General features: G+C 47.2%; 1 protein-coding gene across 8 annotated transcripts in view; it reads left to right on the forward strand.

Annotated features, from left to right (window-relative positions):
* Nucleotides 1-19,915, forward strand: part of cnksr1 (connector enhancer of kinase suppressor of Ras 1) — a 50,478-nt gene that overhangs the window by 10,098 nt on the left and 20,465 nt on the right. For 7 of the 8 annotated variants that reach the window (XR_009709064.1, XM_061247217.1, XM_061247218.1 and 4 more), the window contains exons 4-7: nucleotides 2,840-2,924; nucleotides 16,853-16,894; nucleotides 18,072-18,191; nucleotides 18,547-18,606. Coding sequence is in view for 7 of the 8 variants with exons in the window: in XM_061247217.1 (XP_061103201.1) it covers nucleotides 2,840-2,924; nucleotides 16,853-16,894; nucleotides 18,072-18,191; nucleotides 18,547-18,606 (307 nt within the window). In the remaining variant the exon portion in view is untranslated. Of the gene's footprint in view, nucleotides 1-2,839; nucleotides 2,925-9,345; nucleotides 9,477-16,852; nucleotides 16,895-18,071; nucleotides 18,192-18,546; nucleotides 18,607-19,915 lie in introns of those variants that run through there. The other variant, XM_061247221.1, reaches the window with a different exon arrangement.

Consider the following 19,915-nt stretch of genomic DNA (forward strand, 5'->3'; position numbering starts at 1 on the left):
CTTGTCTTTCTCTCTGGTCATTCCTAATGGTAATAGATTCTCTGTGTTTGCATGGTCATTCCTAATGGTAATAGATTCTCTGTGTGTGCATGGTCATTCCTAATGGTAATGGATTCTCTGTGTGTGCATGGTCATTCCTAATGGTAATAGATTCTCTGTGTTTGCATGGTCATTCCTAATGGTAATAGATTCTCTGTGTGTGCATGGTCATTCCTAATGGTAATAGATTCTCTGTGTGTGCATGGTCATTCCTAATGGTAATAGATTCTCTGTGTGTGCATGGTCATTCCTAATGGTAATAGATTCTCTGTGTGTGCATGGTCATTCCTAATGGTAATAGATTCTCTGTGTGTGCATGGTCATTCCTAATGGTAATAGATTCTCTGTGTGTGCATGGTCATTCCTAATGGTAATAGATTCTCTGTGTGTGCATGGTCATTCCTAATGGTAATAGATTCTCTGTGTGTGCATGGTCATTCCTAATGGTAATAGATTCTCTGTGTGTGCATGGTCATTCCTAATGGTAATAGATTCTCTGTGTGTGCATGGTCATTCCTAATGGTAATGGATTCTCTGTGTGTGCATGGTCATTCCTAATGGTAATAGATTCTCTGTGTGTGCATGGTCATTCCTAATGGTAATGGATTCTCTGTGTGTGCATGGTCATTCCTAATGGTAATAGATTCTCTGTGTTTGCATGGTCATTCTAATGGTAATAGATTCTCTGTGTGTGCATGGTCATTCCTAATGGTAATAGATTCTCTGTGTTTGCATGGTCATTCCTAATGGTAATAGATTCTCTGTGTGTGCATGGTCATTCCTAATGGTAATAGATTCTCTGTGTGTGCATGGTCATTCCTAATGGTAATAGATTCTCTGTGTGTGCATGGTCATTCCTAATGGTAATAGATTCTCTGTGTGTGCATGGTCATTCCTAATGGTAATAGATTCTCTGTGTGTGCATGGTCATTCCTAATGGTAATAGATTCTCTGTGTGTGCATGGTCATTCCTAATGGTAATGGATTCTCTGTGTGTGCATGGTCATTCCTAATGGTAATAGATTCTCTGTGTGTGCATGGTCATTCCTAATGGTAATAGATTCTCTGTGTGTGCATGGTCATTCCTAATGGTAATGGATTCTCTGTGTGTGCATGGTCATTCCTAATGGTAATAGATTCTCTGTGTGTGCATGGTCATTCCTAATGGTAATAGATTCTCTGTGTGTGCATGGTCATTCCTAATGGTAATGGATTCTCTGTGTGTGCATGGTCATTCCTAATGGTAATAGATTCTCTGTGTTTGCATGGTCATTCCTAATGGTAATGGATTCTCTGTGTGTGCATGGTCATTCCTAATGGTAATAGATTCTCTGTGTGTGCATGGTCATTCCTAATGGTAATGGATTCTCTGTGTTTGCATGGTCATTCCTAATGGTAATAGATTATCTGTGTGTGCATGGTCATTCCTAATGGTAATAGATTCTCTGTGTTTGCATGGTCATTCCTAATGGTAATGGATTCTCTGTGTTTGCATGGTCATTCCTAATGGTAATAGATTATCTGTGTTTGCATGGTCATTCCTAATGGTAATGGATTCTCTGTGTGTGCATGGTCATTCCTAATGGTAATAGATTATCTGTGTGTGCATGGTCATTCCTAATGGTAATAGATTCTCTGTGTGTGCATGGTCATTCCTAATGGTAATAGATTCTCTGTGTGTGCATGGTCATTCCTAATGGTAATAGATTCTCTGTGTGTGCATGGTCATTCCTAATGGTAATAGATTCTCTGTGTTTGCATGGTCATTCCTAATGGTAATAGATTCTCTGTGTGTGCATGGTCATTCCTAATGGTAATAGATTCTCTGTGTTTGCATGGTCATTCCTAATGGTAATAGATTCTCTGTGTGTGCATGGTCATTCCTAATGGTAATAGATTCTCTGTGTTTGCATGGTCATTCCTAATGGTAATAGATTCTCTGTGTTTGCATGGTCATTCCTAATGGTAATAGATTCTCTGTGTTTGCATGGTCATTCCTAATGGTAATAGATTCTCTGTGTGTGCATGGTCATTCCTAATGGTAATAGATTCTCTGTGTGTGCATGGTCATTCCTAATGGTAATAGATTCTCTGTGTTTGCATGGTCATTCCTAATGGTAATAGATTATCTGTGTGTGCATGGTCATTCCTAATGGTAATAGATTCTCTGTGTTTGCATGGTCATTCCTAATGGTAATAGATTCTCTGTGTGTGCATGGTCATTCCTAATGGTAATAGATTCTCTGTGTTTGCATGGTCATTCCTAATGGTAATAGATTCTCTGTGTTTGCATGGTCATTCCTAATGGTAATAGATTCTCTGTGTGTGCATGGTCATTCCTAATGGTAATGGATTCTCTGTGTGTGCATGGTCATTCCTAATGGTAATAGATTCTCTGTGTGTGCATGGTCATTCCTAATGGTAATAGATTCTCTGTGTGTGCATGGTCATTCCTAATGGTAATAGATTCTCTGTGTTTGCATGGTCATTCCTAATGGTAATAGATTCTCTGTGTTTGCATGGTCATTCCTAATGGTAATAGATTCTCTGTGTGTGCATGGTCATTCCTAATGGTAATAGATTCTCTGTGTGTGCATGGTCATTCCTAATGGTAATAGATTCTCTGTGTTTGCATGGTCATTCCTAATGGTAATAGATTATCTGTGTGTGCATGGTCATTCCTAATGGTAATAGATTCTCTGTGTTTGCATGGTCATTCCTAATGGTAATAGATTCTCTGTGTTTGCCTGGTCATTCCTAATGGTAATGGATTCTCTGTATTTGCCGTGTTGCTGTGCAGGTACCTGTTCTCCCAGCTGAGTGGCTTCACGGCGAGCAGAGACATCATCACACACTGCAGGGAGCTGGGGACAACTGTGCACAAGGTACTGCCCCCTGTAGCCACCGCACAGTACTGCACCTAGTAAAGTCATCGCTATACTGCCCCCTTTGGCCACCACACAGTACTGCACCTGGAAAAGATGACACTATACTGCCTCCTGTAGCCACCACACAGTACTGCACCTAGAAAAGATGACACTATACTGCCTCCTGTAGCCACCACACAGTACTGCACCTAGTAAAGCGGACTCTATAGATCCAGTCGGTAAAAATGGATATGGCCACAAAAATGTCATAATCTCTCCAGGCTCACCCCCTAAATGGGAAAGTTTCCATAGGAAATGAACAAAGTGGTTGGTTACGAGTCTTTAAATGAGTGCAAAATGTAGGTTTCATTGTTACATTAGAGTACATTAATGGCATTTGGCACACGCTCTTATCCAGAGCTACGTACAGTTGATTAGACTAAGCAGGAGACAATCCTCCCCTGGAGCAATGCAGGGTTAAGGGCCTTGCTCAAGAGCCCAATGGCTGTGCGGATCTTAATGTGGCTGGACCGGGATTAGAACCACTGTCCTTGCGTGCCATGTACCTTAACCACTACACTACAGGCCACCCCCTGTATGTTTAATTGCCATACTGTCATAAATGAACTGTGACTATATTTGTGATTTAACAGCCGTTTGCAGAAGTGCTGTAATTGGTTGGATGTGCTGTGCAGGATTAAAGTAATTTGTGGAAGATGTTTCTGGTACCGCAGTGTGCCTGTCATTTAGTGAAAGGACATTGTGGATGATTGAAAGTGCTTGTGAAATCTGCCAAAGAGGAACCAGAGAGCTTTTTTGTTGTTGGATTATTTTTATTATTCGCCTCTGAAAGTACACACACACGCACGCACGCACACACACACACAGACACACACACACACACTCGCACGCACACACACACACACACACGCACGCACGCACACACACTCGCACACGCACGCACGTACACACACACACACACACACACTCGCACACACGCACACACACACTCGCACGCACACACACACACACACACACACACTCGCACGCACGCACACTCACTTGTGCACCCACTCTCCGTGTGTGTTCTGCAAAGGCGCTGCATGCTGAGTGTCTCTCTCCGCATACCTGGAATAGTTTCTTTGGGCCTGGTGAGGAGGTAGAGGATAAGGAGAGAGGGTTGTTTAGCTGTTTGTGCTAACAGAGAGAGAGAAGAGTTTAGCTGTTTGTGCTAACAGAGAGAGAGAAGAGTTTAGCTGTTTGTGCTAACAGAGAGAGAGAAGGGTTTAGCTGTTTGTGCTAACAGAGAGAGAGGGGAGTTTAGCTGTTTGTGTTAACAGAGAGAGAGGGGTGTTTAGCTGTTTGTGATAAAGGGGAAAGAGGGGTGTTTAGGCTAACAGAGAGAGATGGGTGTTTGTGATAAAGGGGAGAGATGGGAGTTTAGGTGTTTATGCTAACAGGGAGAGATGGGTGTTTAGCTGTTGGCCTGTTTGTTTGTTATAAAGACTCAACCTCCTTTGGGGTGGGGGAAGGGGTGGGATTTGGAGAGACTGGGGGGTGAGGCAGGTTAGACAGGTTATTACCAGGGGAACTGCCACCTGCGTGCAACAGAGGGCAAGTTTGGATTTGTCATCGGCCCCAAGGCACAGTTGGGACGTGGGGGGGTGGGGGAGAGACGGAAAGAGGGAGGGAGGGGGCACCGAAACTCTACATCTCACCTGCCATTCAGCCAGTCAGAGAAGAGAGAGGGAGGGAGTGAGAGAGGAGGCCGTATAAAGAGACTCAGCGAGAGAGAGAGAGAGTGAGAGAGGGATGAACCTGCTTTCTCTGGGGAGCCTGGGCTCATTTCCTGCTGGGCCTTTCTGCACTCCTCTCAGGGCCTCAGGACCAACTGGGCTGCAGTAGGTATGGTCCCACATGGACATCCTCTCCCACTGGAACTTACAGCTGTGTGTGTGTGTGTGTGTGTGTGTGCGTGTGCGTGTGCGTGTGCGTGTGCGCGTGCGCATGCGCGTGTGCGTCTGCGCATGTCTGTGTATGTCAGACCTGGGTCAAATACGGAATTGTTTTGGAATCAAATACTTTTATGTTCTCGGTTGACCTTGCTTGGTGCAATTGAGCTAATCCAAGAGGACCAGAATGCAGGGAATGCACTTTTTGAGAGCATTTCATAGGTTCCAGTACACCACACGAGCTCACCAGAAAAGCGTAGACAAGTATTTGAATCCAAAACAATTATGTATTTGACCCAGGTCTGGTGTGCGTGTGTGTGTGTCAGCTCAAGGCTGTGTGTGTGTGTGTCAGCTGACGGCTGTGTGTGCGTGTGTGTGTCAGCTCAAGGCTGTGTGTGTGTGTGTGTGTATGTGTGTGTGTGTGTGTGTGTGTGTGTGTGTGTGTGTGTATATGAGTGTGTATGAGTGTGTATGAGTGTGTGTGAGTGTGTGTGTGCGTATGTGTGAGTGTGAGTGTGTGTGTGCGTGTGTGTGTGGGTGTATGTGTGAGTGTGTGTGTGTGTATGTGTGAGTGTGTGTGTGAGTGTGTGTGAGTGTGTGTGAGTGTGTGTGAGTGTGTGTGAGTGTGTATGTGTGAGTGTGAGTGTGTGTGTATGTGTGAGTGAGTGAGTGTGTGTGTGTGTGTGTGTGTGTGTGCTGAGCATGTTGTGGAGGTAGCTTGTTTTTCCTCCTGGAATGGGAAGGAAGGGGGAAATGACTCTGTGCCGTCGACCTCGGGGGAACAATGTCACCTCTGAGGATGTGGGAGCTTTATGAAGGGGGGCTCGCCTGTGGATGACTGTTGTGTTTGCTCCGAGGGTAATTAGTGTAGTCACAGAGCCTGGAGGTGGCTCTTGACGTTTGAAGCATTCATTCATGAGGCCATTGTGTGTGTGTGTGTGTGTGGTATGAGTGTGCCTGCGTGTTTGTGTTTTGTTTTAGTTTTTTTTCACTCTTAACTACGAGCCCATTGTTTGCTTCGTTCCTGTTTGCGGGACCTCCTTTGTGAAAGAGTGCGTTTGACTGAGCGCTCTGCGGAAAAGAAAGAAGGCGATAATCGGACGGGGGGCTCCTCAGACCGTTTCCGCGCCGCGAACGCGCCGCTTTGGATCCCAGAGAGCCGTTTGCTGCGAGCCGTGTGCGCAGGCCGGGGGGGCGACCTCGCCGGGGGCATTCCCGCGCCTCGCCGCGGCCTCGGTTGTCCGGTTATTTCGGAAGCGGAGGATTTGACGGCTCCTGGTTTTCCTTCTCCGGGAGGCGCGCCTCGCATGGGACACCGCGGTAAGCATCGGGAGTCTGCCGAGGAGTCTGGAATGTTGTCGTAGCCCGTTTGTTCATTTGTTTATTCCTGTGAGACGTGCCATGTTTTAGCGCCTAGGCCGCTTGTGTTTGAGAGTGATCCCGTGTTCAGCAGTAACGTTCCCCTGAATGTTTCTGGTTGGTGCTTTTGATGAAGTGGCCTCTTCCACTGTTTGGCCTCTGGTGATGAGGGTGACTGAATTAAATGTCGTCTGACTGTGTAGAGCCCGGATTAGCCTGGGATATTTTAGGTTTGCAGCCCCTTGCCAAGACCGAGGTTCCGCTGGGACAGAGCGAAGATTTTTTGCCTTGATGTGCTGAGACCCCTGAATTATAAGGGCCTCTGAATTTGACCCCTGAATCGGACCCATGAATGTGACCCCTGAATGTGGACCCCTGAATCTGACTCGGACCCCTGAATGTGACCCAGTGCCAGACCGAATTAGCGATCCTCTTGCGGCCGGGCCGTTCGGCAGCTCTTTCACGTCAGAGGCCTGCGAGGGGGCGCTAGACTCCCAGGATCGCGCCAACGCTTGTCTCTGTACGTGAGCGGCTCCTGTGTTAGTCAGAATTGGCCGGTGGAAATGTTGGGGGGGGGGGCGGTATCAGTTTTGCATTGGCAGCTAATTTTGAGCAGTAGTTGAAAATCGCAAGAGGACTCGTAACATTTTAACTTAAATAAAATAAAATTGTACACTGGTTCATGGCCTTGTCTGTTTGTTGGAAGGAGAAATGTTTTGTTTTTTTTGGCTGACCCTCTGTCAGAAAGAGGCGTTTCTGTTCTATTGACTTCAGATGTTTTTGTTTTCCGTGTTAGAAATTGGGAGTGAATGCATACCGTAGATAGGGCAACCAAATTGGGAGGAAAATGGAAAAATCTGAAATAAGTTATAAAAAATGTAATTTGTACAGTGTAGTTCCTGCTGTCAGTCACGTCTCATCTCTCAACGCATCATCATCAAGCGCCCAGTTTAGAAGGTCAACGCATACGCACATGCACGCCAATGCACCGGTGAAAACATGGCAGCCTGCACACACACACACCCATACACACACGCACACACACACATTTACCACACACGCGCACACACGCACGTAGTAAAGATGGGGAAGATGCTGAATTAGGGAAGTGTGTCAGAAGTGACCAGCTCTCAGGTGGTGGCAGGAGAGCAGTGTGTAGGTGTGTGTGTGTGTGTGAGTGTGTGTGTAGGTGTGTGTGTTTGTGTGAGTGTGTGTGTGTGTGTGTGTGTGTGAGTGTGAGTGTGTTTGTAGGTGTTTGTGTGAGTGTGTGTGTTTAGCTATAGGGGTGTGTGTGCAGGTGTGTGTGTTTGTGTGAGTGTGTGTGTGTAGGTGTTTGTGAGTGTGTGTGTGTGTGTGTGTGTGTAGGTGTTTGTGTGTGTGTGTGTTTGTGTGAGTGTGTGTGTAGGTGTGTGTGTTTGTGTGAGTGTGTGAGTGTGTGTGAGAGTGTGAGAGTGTGTAGGTGTTTGTTTGTGTGTGTGTGTGTGAGTGTGTAGGTGTGTGTGTTTAGCTATAGGGGTCTGTGTGAGAGAGTGTGTGAAGGTGTCTGAGTGTGTGAGTGAGTGTCTGTCTGTCTGTCCCTGGTGAGTGTGTGTGTGTCCGTGGTGAGTGAGTTTGTGTGTGAGTGTGTGTTGCTGAGTGTGTAGGTGTAGGTGTGAGTGTGTGTTTGTATGTGTGTCTGTCCCTGGTGTGTGAGTGTGAGTGTGAGAGTGAGTGAGTGTTGCTGAGTGTATAGGTGTAGGTGTGAGTGTGTGTGTGTGTATGTGTGTCTGTGGTGAGTGTGTGTGTGTGTGTGTGTCCATGTGTGTGTGTTGCTGAGTGTATAGGTGTAGGTGTGAGTGTGTGTGTGTGTGTGTGTATGAGTGTGTGTATGTGTGTCCGTGGTGAGTGTGTGTGTGTGTGTGTGTGCTTTGACGTCACTCCATACAGTGAGCTGTTGAAAGGAAAGCAGGTGGTTCTCTTCCTCTCTTTATAAGCAGAGCAGAGCTGCCCGGCTGAGAGAGAGAGAGTTTATAACCAGCAGCGCACGGGGGACCACTGTGATTCAGGAGCACACACACTTTCACACAACTGCAGAGGGAGAGAGAGGGGAAGGAGGGAGGGAGGGAGGGGGGAGAGAGAGAGTGTGAGTTTATAATAACCTGCACTGTATGGGGCGCAGTATTTATACCATATTTAGACTCTGGAGCACACACACTTTCACACAACATCACACTGTCAGAGCGAGAGAGAGAGAGAAAGAGAAGGGGGAGAGAGAGGGAGGGGTAACAGAAGAGGGAGGGGTAAGGGGAGGGGTAAGAGAAGAGGGAGGGGTAAGAGAAGGGGGAGAGAGAGGGAGGGGTAAGAGAAGAGGGAGGGGTAAGAGAAGGGGGAGAGAGAGAGGGAGGGGTAAGAGAAGAGGGGGGAGAGAGGGAGGGGTAAGAGAAGGGGGGGGAGAGAGGGAGGGGTAAGAGAAGGGGGGGGAGAGAGGGAGGGGTAAGAGAAGGGGGAGAGAGAGGGAGGGGTAAGGGCAGGGGGGAGAGAAAGGGAGAGAGAGAGAGGGAGAGGGAGAGAGTGAAAGAGTGTGAGTGAGCTAGGGGGTGAAAGAAAGGGGGAGGAGGAGGGCAGAGGGAGAGAGAGAAGGAAGAGGGATCAGTGTGGACTGGAGTTGCAGTGCACCCTGGGACGGTGGATCTGAGGCGGTATGTGTTCCTCTCCGTGGGCTCATGCTGCCCTGTGAGCTCCCCTCACTAACAGGCTCCTCTCTCTGTGCTGCATGTTCTGTGTGGTGTCATGGAGCAGGTGTTCGCACAGACGAGCAACAGGAAAATACTCAGCGTTGGCTTGTCTGTTTTCTTCCAGAAGAGAGAGAGAGATAGATATAGAGAGACATAGTGTGTGAGAGAGAGAGGGAGAGAGGAGGGAATCTTTGATCGCTTATCCTTGAAGAACTTGTTGTTTTATTGTACATTTGACTAACCCCTCCCTGCTTTCGTGTCGATCAGGCTGTGCAGTCCGGTCTCTTTAAGTCAGGTGCTGGGTCAGGGGGCCATTTTGAATCGGGGCTTAACAGAGTGCTAAATATAAAGTGTGTTTCTCCTTTGGCACTGAAGTGAAGGTTGGTTAGTGGGTGGGAGGGGAGGGGAGGGGACCTGAAAGAGGAAGGATGGAAGGAGAGAGTGAAACGGCTCTTCTGTTTTATGCGCTCCACCTGCCGCTCTCCTCCGCTCCGGTCTCTGCGTACCTCCTCCGGCTCGGCCGTCTGCACCCCGCCCGCGGCAAGGTAACACCCCAAACTCTCAGGGAGAGCCTCCCAGTCTTTTAAATTATTATCATTTTACATCGTTTTTTTAATCACGAAAATGATCAGAACTACATTTTCAGCCTACTCTTTCCTCATTGGAAAGTAGTTTAGTCTTGTATTTAGACTTAAAAGTTTATTTCTACTACTCTTTAGCAAGATAAGGCAGATATATTGGCAATGAGGGGAGACAGTTTGACAAATTTCTAGATTTGCCTGTGGGGTAAGTCTTGCTCGTCAAGCAAAAAGTACCTTAAAACAAGCGAAATTTTCTTCTTGCGTGAACAAATAAGATCGTATGTTTCGTTGAAAGACTGAAGCGCTTCTCTGAGCTTGTTGTTTTTATAACATAATTTGTAGATCTCCTTTTTCAATCAAGAGCAGGATCAGAACTAGTCATCGGTTCAGTAAATGATAAACGATAAGCCTTCCCTTTTGGGGAAGTGAAGGGTGTCTGTGCTCTGCGGTCTCTGGCTCTCCAGATGGAGGTGTGCGTCGGTGGGGACGGGCCCTGGGCGCTCTGAAACGGTTCCGAACGCTCCGGTTTTAAAGCGTGTTTTCACTCCCGTGTGTTTAAATGGGGCGGCGCGGTGCGTACGATCACAGTGACACAATAAACCGGAATGGGTCCTCTCCATTTCACCCATCCTAGTCGCTCAGGAGCAGGGGGGCAGCCACAGTGCAGCGCCCGGGGGACCAGCCCCTGTTCTGAGGCCAGCGCCTCGGTCCAGGTTAACGGCTCGGAGCACGCCTAACCTGACACGCACGTCTTTCTGGTGTTGTGGAGTTGAAGACTATTGCGTTGGCCTCAAAGGCATCTCAAAGCGGGGTCTGTGCCACTCCACACAAATGCTCTCAGGGCCGATGTCACTTTACAGAGACAAAGCTTAATCGGCATCTGTGAGCCTGACTCTTGAGGGTCGCATGGGCACAGTTTGGTGGCAAAGGTGGGACATCATACCAGGCAAAGGCGGCTACAGGCAGTTGGCCTAGGACATTTAGCGCAGCCCTGGGGTAAAAGAGAGAGACGTTGCACTGTAACCTCTCTGCTTCTGCGTTGGATCGGATCCCTACCTCCTGGGACTTGGCGGGCTACGTCGGCTTCCTGCGTGAGCTCGTCAGGGCTAGCCGCGCCGCGAGCTAATTGGAAATGTAAGCTTGCGGCTTTGTGTTTTCACGTCGGGGGTTTTAGCTTCTTTTTTTTTTTTTCTCCTCCCAATTTGGTAGCCAATTGTACCCCGTCGGCTTTACTCCTGTCTCCGAGTGATGCATGCTGGTAGTTCCCTCCGCGGCCCAGTTCCCTCCGCGTCCCAGTGATTAAAGACTGGCTGCAACTGACAGAAATAATTACGGCAGAGTCGGTGTCACCAGCAGTGCACTGGCAGCAGATTCAGTGTCACCAGCAGTGCACTGGCAGCAGAGTCGGTGTCACCAGCAGTGCACTGACCAGTAATGCAAGGTGTCTTTTCCTGCCCGGCAGGATTTTCCATATGTGAAATCGATAGTTTATTTACCGCTTCAATATAAGTACTTCCTCGTATGAACTGCCACCTTTAAAATGCAAAATACGCAGGAGGAGGCAGAGACTGAAGCCTGTTATGTGTGAGCTGTGTATGATATAATATTACGGTGTAATATTTGTGTCAGTGTAGCACCATGGGTAGGGAGCTAGGCTCGCAATTCCAATGTTGTCGGTTCGATTCCCGGTTGGGACGGTGATGTTCTACCCCTGAGCAAACTTAACCTGAACCGCCTCAGTAAAATATATACAGCCGTATACATGGATTGACGGTGTTGAATGTCAGTGTTAGTATTTATAGTGTTCTTTCCCCTATACATGGCTTCGTGGATTTTCAGTTTCTTTTTAAATCACTAGAAGTGGAAAGAGAATCCAGTTTAGCCTGGTTTAATCCAGTTTAGCCTAAGCCAATGTCATTTAGTCAAATAAAACCAACAAACAAACCAACAGTCTGACAAACTGCTGCAGGCAGTAGAGTAGGGTCCTTCAACAATTCCTAAAAAACACACCCAGGAGCAGGTATGATGTGAGTGTAGCTGCAATGATTCTCAGGCTTTTGAGTTTTGTTCAAGCAACCGTAGATTCTGTGCCCGTGAACAGTAAAGAGCGAAGATTTTGCATTAACAGCTTTGCACCTTCCTGTATGTTTACCCATTACATGTTATTTACATCACATGTTATTTAGCTGACCCTTTTATCCAAAGCCACTTATAGTTGATTAAACTAAGCAGGCGACAATCCCCCCTGGAGAAATTTACGGGCCTTGCTGAAGGGCCCAACAGCTGTGCGGATCTTACGGTGGCTACACCGCGGGGACTGAACCTTCAACCTACCGGGTACCTTAACCAATAGGCTACAGGCTGGCCCGATGCATTCGCCTGTCCCCACCGTTCTCGACAGAGAGTGAAGTGCTCCGCCTCTTCCTACTGTGATGCAGCTGGATGGGGCGATCCGATTGGTGCAGTGTCTGATGAGTCATCAGGGGTGGAGGTCACGTAGTAGAGCCATTTCCCTGCGGTGGGAGTGGCCTATTTTTCTTCAGGGTTGGGCCTCTTTCATTGACTCATAATCCAACCAGGCAGTCCTGTTGAGAGATATACTCTGTTCTGCGAGGGAGACCTGGGTCAGACTGCTGCTCCATGCACACACATCATACATGCATTAACGGCCATCCATGATGCACATTATAGATCAGTGGAAACAGAATTCTTATATTATTTGTTTTACTTTCTCCTTTATTTTACCAGGGTAGTCACACTGGGATTGACAAGTGAGTCCCAGCGCCTGCATGTCTTTGGACTTTAAAATGTTCTTGGATTTCATTTTAATTCAAATTCTTGATTAAAACAATTTCCGCTCAACGAAAGTAGCTCTCTAGATGGGAGTGTGTTCTAGATGGAGGGTCCCGGGAACGGAAAAATGCTTCTCAGCTCAGTTCTTAATCCCGGAATTTAATCAGGGAGTGCTTGCGGGGATTACACGGTTATAAACTATGAGCCCCTGGGGTTGAACGTTCAAAGGTATGTCCGTATGGGGCGCAGCGGAGAGGGCGAGGTGTTTTAGTCAGCGGGGTCGGACTGAGAGGCTGGAAGCAGAACTGAGAGCCTTGCTGGGTTACAGGGCAGAAGTGGGTAATGGGCGTGTTCTGCCATCACCTCCGGGTCACGTTCTGTTTGGCGCTTCTTCCTTTAGTACACGTGGAAGGGGAGAGTCTCTCGGGGGGCAGAGGAGAGAGAGAGAGACTAAAATTAGAGGTGGGCCTAGAGTAAAGCTGGACAAAAGTGGTGAGATTAGGGTTGGCCAGAGATTTCTACTGTTCCAGGGACCACAAACAAGATGCAGTTATAAAGCGCTTTCCTTCCAGTGATGACAACCACCGCCAACGCGCAGCGCCCACTTGGGTGATGCAACGGCAGCCATTTTGTGCCGGAACCCTCACCACCCGTGACATGGATCTGGACCGGTGACTCCCAAACCTCTCATTACATTACATTAATGGCATTCGGCAGACACGGGGGTGTGAAATAAGACGGGTGAACATTGTGTTTTCTGGAAGACGGCCATAAGGGCAGTGACCCATGACGATGTACACAATTATCACGATTAGCCTGCAGGAGTAGGTTCCACTATAAATGACTGTGCCGTGTTTTAATTACAAACATTTCACCCATTCACAAAATGGTCACGTACAGTATAATGTATAATACGTTATGAAACATATGTAAAACATTTCAGACATTTCCAACCGCATGTTAGTTTTGTGCACAGTCAACTTACATTTTCACTTGGATCTCTGTATTTAGGGGAATTCAGGAATCTCTACTAAATCTAATGTAGCCTTATGTAGACAGTTTTTTCTTTTCTTTTTCGTATGCTTTAGTTCTCTTGTGTTTGGTGCGATTTAGAGATTTAAATAATGATTAATGTGCCGCGTTGGAAGCACTCCAAATAGCATGTACTTTGCCCTAATCCGCCCGATTGGCTGCCATGCAAGGCACCAACCAGCTCGTCAAGAGCATTCGGGGGTTACGTGTTGCCCAGGGACACTGCGACACACCCAGGGCGGGAATCGAACCGGCAACCCTCCGACTGGCAGACGACCGCCCTTACCTCATGTCCTAATGTGGCCCACGTTGAAGCAAAACAAAACAAAACTATATGACATCGGAGCTTTCACTTCACATAATAGCCAGAGTGCCGCTGTTTGGGACCGGGGCTGTTTTAACGGTTCAAGCCGGTACTTAACCTCGTGAAGGCGTAGCCTTCAGCTGATGCACGGGCTGTTAGTGGCTATCCGGAAGGTTCCAGCTTTCTTTCGCCCAAGCTACTTCCCTTCCCTCAGTGAAGCCTGGAAGGCAGCAGCAGCTTGTCGAACTAAAAAACTAAAATCGCGAATCGGGCTTAGCAAACTAGCTAGCTCAGTAACGTAGATACAGATAGATCTTTTAAATAACCTGCAGAGTAGTACGTGCACATAATCTGGATGTCTGAGCCTGAAGGTGATCTGCGTCTTCCTCTTTGGAAGGAAGGACCTGTTGATGGATAGCCGTGTTAACTGAAGGGGAGGGTGACGAAAGAAAGAAGGGTAGAGGGAAAATAAGGGCAGGGAATGAAGATGGGGGGGAAGCAGGGGAGAGGAAAGGAGTGTGAGTGTGCATAGGAAGAGATACTGCAGGGGAATGAACGTGGGAGGAGAGAAAGAAGGGAGGGAGAGATCAGCAGAGCGAGAGAGCAAGAGATCAGCAGAGCGGGAGAGGGAGAGATCAGCAGAGCAGGAGAGATCAGCAGAGCGGGAGAGGGAGAGATCAGCAGAGCGAGAGAGCGAATGAGCGAGTGCGTTTTTAAATTAACTACATGAGAGGGAAAATGAAGTTCCCAGGATTAGCCCAGACTGGTCACGCTGGGGTTTGCACCTGTTAGCCTGTGGGTTTCCGTAGCCTCACTGAGCATTGTAATGGGCATGGTAATGAGCATGGTAATGAGCGTTGTAATGGGCATTGTAATTAGCGTTGTAATGGGCATTGTAATTAGCGTTGTAATGGGCATTGTAATGGGCATTGTAATGAGCATTGTAATGGGCATGGTAATGAGCATTGTAATGAGCATTGTAATGGGCATGGTAATGAGCATTGTAATGAGCATTGTAATGGGCATGGTAATGAGCATTGTAATGAGCATTGTAATGAGCATTGTAATGGGCATTGTAATGAGCATTGTAATGGGCTTTTGTAATGAGCATTGTAATGGGCATTGTAATGAGCATTGTAATGGGCATTGTAATGAGCATTGTAATGGGCATGGTAATGAGCATTGTAATGAGCATTGTAATGGGCATTGTAATGGGCATGGTAATGAGCATTGTAATGAGCATTGTAATGGGCATTGTAATGAGCATTGTAATGAGCATTGTAATGGGCATTGTAATGAGCATTGTAATGGGCATTGTAATGAGCATTGTAATGGGCATTGTAATGAGCATTGTAATGGGCATTGTAATGAGCATTGTAATGGGCATTGTAATGAGCATTGTAATGAGCATTGTAATGGGCATTGTAATGGGCATGGTAATGAGCATTGTAATGAGCATTGTAATGAGCATTGTAATGGGCATTGTAATGAGCATTGTAATGGGCATTGTAATGAGCATTGTAATGGGCATTGTAATGAGCATTGTAATGGGCATTGTAATGAGCATTGTAATGAGCATTGTAATGAGCATTGTAATGGGCATTGTAATGAGCATTGTAATGGGCATTGTAATGAGCATTGTAATGAGCATTGTAATGGGCATGGTAATGGGCATTTTAATGTTCCAGTGCTAATGCTGCTAATTCTAATGCCGTGGTAACGGTTGCTACGGGTAACTGGAAGCAACACAGTTCTAGAACACTAACTTAGATTTTAGGGGGGAAAAAAAAGGAAAAAAAAATCCTATAAAAATATCTGCTCCTCAAAGGGTTAAAAAAAACAAAAAAGAAGGAAGAGATGAACAGTGCAAAATAAGGGCATTGTTCTGGCCACTTTGTGGTACTCGGCGTGTGTGTGTGGTGTTTGGTATGGACATGTTTTGGGAATGATCCTTTGGGCTGAGAGAGGATGCAAATTGAGCCAATGAAGCTCCTCAGTCGGTCTTCAGGCATCTCATCCCTTCATTACACTTTTCTTTTTTTTTTTTTTTAAATGGAATAATGTAATTTTGTACAGCAATGAAACTGTGTTTCTGAGAAAGATGAAGGTGTGTTTATTTTTCATTACGGACCAGCCACTCAGCGTCACCGTTGTTGATTGGCGTGTTTTGCGTTTTGTGTGTTTTGCGATGCGCAAGTCTGAGTGGGCGGCCGTATTAAGTCGCTTAATCACGGAGAATACGGATGACATCTTTCCTGCAGGAGTTTGTTTATGAAAGCAATCGCTCGCACTCCCCCTCTCCTCTGTAATGAACTGTGTAGCTCACCGCCACCTCCCCGCTGCGTGGTGTGCATCTGCGTCGGCCCCTGGTCTCCCCCTTACTGACGTACGGCTGTCTGGAACGGATTCTCCCCCTCAGGTCGGGGGGGTATAGCACAAAGCGGCTGATTTAGCTGGATCACAGCATCAAACTTTACTTTTTTACTTTTAAGTTTTGGAAGGGTTCTGGGTGTTACTTGGTGAACTTATCCAGCTGACAGAGTAATACCCCCCAGTTCATTCGTTCAATCATTCATTATCTGAACCTGCTTATCCAGAACAGGGTCGCAGGGGGGCTGGAGCCCATCCCAGCATACATTGGGCGAAAGGCAGGAATACACCCTGGAGAGGTCGCCAGTCCATCGCAGGGCACACACACCATTCACTCACACACTCATACCCACGGGAAATTTAGACTCTCCAATCAGCCTAACCTGCACGTCTTTGGACTGTGGGAGGAAACCGGAGTACCCACGCAGACACGGGAAGAACATGCAGGGCCCGGCCGACGGGGATTCGAACCCAGGACCTCCTTGCTGTGAGGCGGCAGTGCTACCCCCCCCACCCAGTTCACCGTACCTTTTCTTAAATCTGATTCAGAGGCAAACATGACAGAGTTTTGTGTGTTGATTATTCAATTAAGACAGAAGAATTCTACTGATTCCTGAGCTGTGATCTGAGGATAGCCTGTAGCTAAATGTCAGTTTCTTGTGGAAAAGTAGGTGATCTCATACGTTTCTATAAGAGCAACCCAACCCTGGTCCTGGAGGGCCACAAGGGCCCTTAATTGGGCCTTAAATTGATGAACTCCGTCGTTCATTGTTGAAAAGTTCTCCCGCTGTTCTGGGCTGGTACGGGCTGTGCTATAAGGCTCTCTCTTCTCTGTTTGCAGGATATCACGGTGTATGAGAAAGAGAAGGACATCATCTCGATCGTGAGTATGGCCTTCTCCGGGGGGCGTGTCTCTGGGTGAATCACTCCTGTTCAGAGGATGGTTGTGGGTCTCACTTGCACCGGCTACATTAGCGTTCTCATCAGTGCTGTTGACGATCTTGTAATCGGCCTCCACAGCAGATGAGGTCATGCGGTCACAGTTGACGCGTGACCCCCCCCCTCCCAGCCCACATAAAGCTCTTATCCCCTGAGTCATGTGCTCTCCGTGACCGGGAGCGCAGGGGAGTGGGGTTTTGGGTGCCTCTGCAAGACGCCCTCGTTCTCTGCGCTGACGAGAGGGCCTGACTGGGGGCTGGAGTGCCCAGGTGCGCCTCGCTCAGGGCTCACCTGAGGTTTTTAACGCACGTCACACGTCACACGTTCAGCCCTTCATCCTGTCCCCTTATTTTAAAAAAATAAATAAAAAACTAGGGTTTTAATAGGGGCTCGAAACAGTAGTATTGCAGTCATTTTGATTAGTCGAAGAGGTCGAGAGTGCCATATGGGTTAAAATGCGTTCACCCTGATTCTGACCGAGCTTGTTCTCGCTGACCTGGGGGCCTGTATCGTGCAGCAGGGTTACAGAGCAGGGCGCGGGCCCCTCCCAGATCTGGAACACGGGGACCGCACTGAGGAGAGCTGAGCTGTACAGTGAGCGCACACACAGTTCTGAGAGAGTTCTTCATGAAAATGCTCGGTTCCCGTGGTAAACGTGCGTGGAAGGAGTATAAGGTGTAGGCTTAAGGAGAAGCCTGGCAGTGGAAGCCTTTGATGCTGCAGGTGTTTTTTAACCTGCGATTTTTTTAACCTGTGATTTTTTAAAGATATTTTTTTAGGCCTTTTTCAGCTTTATTGGACAGTATATAGAGACAGGAAGAATGGGGGGCGAGAGAGAGGGAAAGACATGCGACAAATTGTCAGACGGTCGGATTCGAACCGTTGACATCGCGGCTCACAATGAGCATCCGGTCAGTGCTCTGCAGGCTGCGCCACCGAGACACCCTAACCTGTGATTTTTTAACCTGTGACTTTTTTTACCTGTGATTTTTTAACCTGTGACTTTTTTAACCTGTGACTTTTTTAACCTGTGTTTTTTTTTCACCTGTGGTGTTTTTTTCACCAGTTTTTTCACCTGTGGTTTTTCACCTGTGTTTTTTCCCCTGTGGTTCTCGCCGCAGTGCCGTCGGCTGGTGGCCATCTGTGATGAGATCCTGAGCAGCACGCCCGAGTCTCTCCTCAACCACACCGCCCATCTGGAGAGCGTGGACCTCATCCCCGCCAATCCAGGAGACCAGCTGGTACTCCTCTCCTCTTCTATCATCTGTTCTCCTTCCTATTCTCTCCTCTTCTCTCCCTCCCTCTCTGTTCATCCCGCCTTCCCTCTCCTCTATTCTTCTTTCCCCTCTTTCTACTCATTTCCTCTCCCATTCTCCCTCTCTCTTTCCATCCACTTTTCCTCAGTCTCCCCCTTTCTCTCTCTCTGTCTTCCTCTCTCATTCTCTCCATCTCTCTCATAGTGATGGAGGCAGAAAGGAATTCAATTAACGTTAAGCTGTCAGGCCTCTGACCTCATCTGGTGTATCTCTCATTTATCAGGTTATGACTGTCCCTCTCTCCCCCTCTCTCTCTCTCTCTCTCTCTCTCTCTCTCCAGGGAATAGAGATCACCTCCACAGGTTCCAGCTCCCACTTTGTCACCGGCACTGCAGCCGAGGTACCGCCAATCCCGGGCCGCAGGGGAGGGGTTCCACACGCATGTGTTCTCTATCACACACGTGATGCATACATGCAGAGGGACCTGTATTACACACGTGATACATACATGCAGAGGGACCTGTATTACACACGTGATGCATACATGTTTCAGGACCTGTATTACACACGTGATACATACATGCAGAGGGACCTGTATTACACACGTGATACATACATGCAGAGGGACCTGTATTACACACGTGATACATACATGCAGAGGGACCTGTATTACACACGTGATACATACATGTAGAGGGACCTGTATTACACACGTGATACATACATGTTTCAGGACCTGTATTACACATGTAATACATACAAGTTTCAGGACCTGTATTACACATCCATGTAGAGGGACCTGTATTACACATGTGATACATACATGCAGAGGGACCTGTATTACACACGTGATACATACATGTTTCAGGACCTGTATTACACATGTGATACATACATGCAGAGGGACCTGTATTACACACGTGATACATACATGTTTCAGGACCTGTATTACACATGTGATACATACATGTTTCAGGACCTGTATTACACATGTAATACATACAAGTTTCAGGACCTGTATTACACATCCATGTAGAGGGACCTGTATTACACATCCATGTAGAGGGACCTGTATTACACATGTGATACATACATGCAGCGGGACCTGTATTACACACGTGATACATACATGCAGAGGGACCTGTATTACACACGTGATACATACATGCAGAGGGACCTGTATTACACACGTGATACATACATGTAGAGGGACCTGTATTACACACGTGATACATACATGCAGAGGGACCTGTATTACACACGTGATACATACATGTTTCAGGACCTGTATTACACATGTAATACATACAAGTTTCAGGACCTGTATTACACATCCATGTAGAGGGACCTGTATTACACACGTGATACATACATGCAGAGGGACCTGTATTACACATGTGATACATACATGTAGAGGGACCTGTATTACACACGTGATACATACATGCAGAGGGACCTGTATTACACACGTGATACATACATGCAGAGGGACCTGTATTACACATATAATACATACATGTAGAGGGACCTGTATTACCACTGATAGATACATGTAGAGCAGGGCTGCCCAACCCTGTTCCTGGAGATCTACTGTCCTGTCGGTTTTCACTTCAACCCTAACAAAGCCACAACTCATTTAACAGCTTCAGAACTCATTGAGCTACTTAGTTCTGAGGCTGGGTTATTAATATTGTGATAATTAATATCAC

The sequence above is a fragment of the Conger conger genome, chromosome 1, assembly GCF_963514075.1.
Source record: "Conger conger chromosome 1, fConCon1.1, whole genome shotgun sequence".
Lineage (NCBI taxonomy): Eukaryota > Metazoa > Chordata > Actinopteri > Anguilliformes > Congridae > Conger > Conger conger.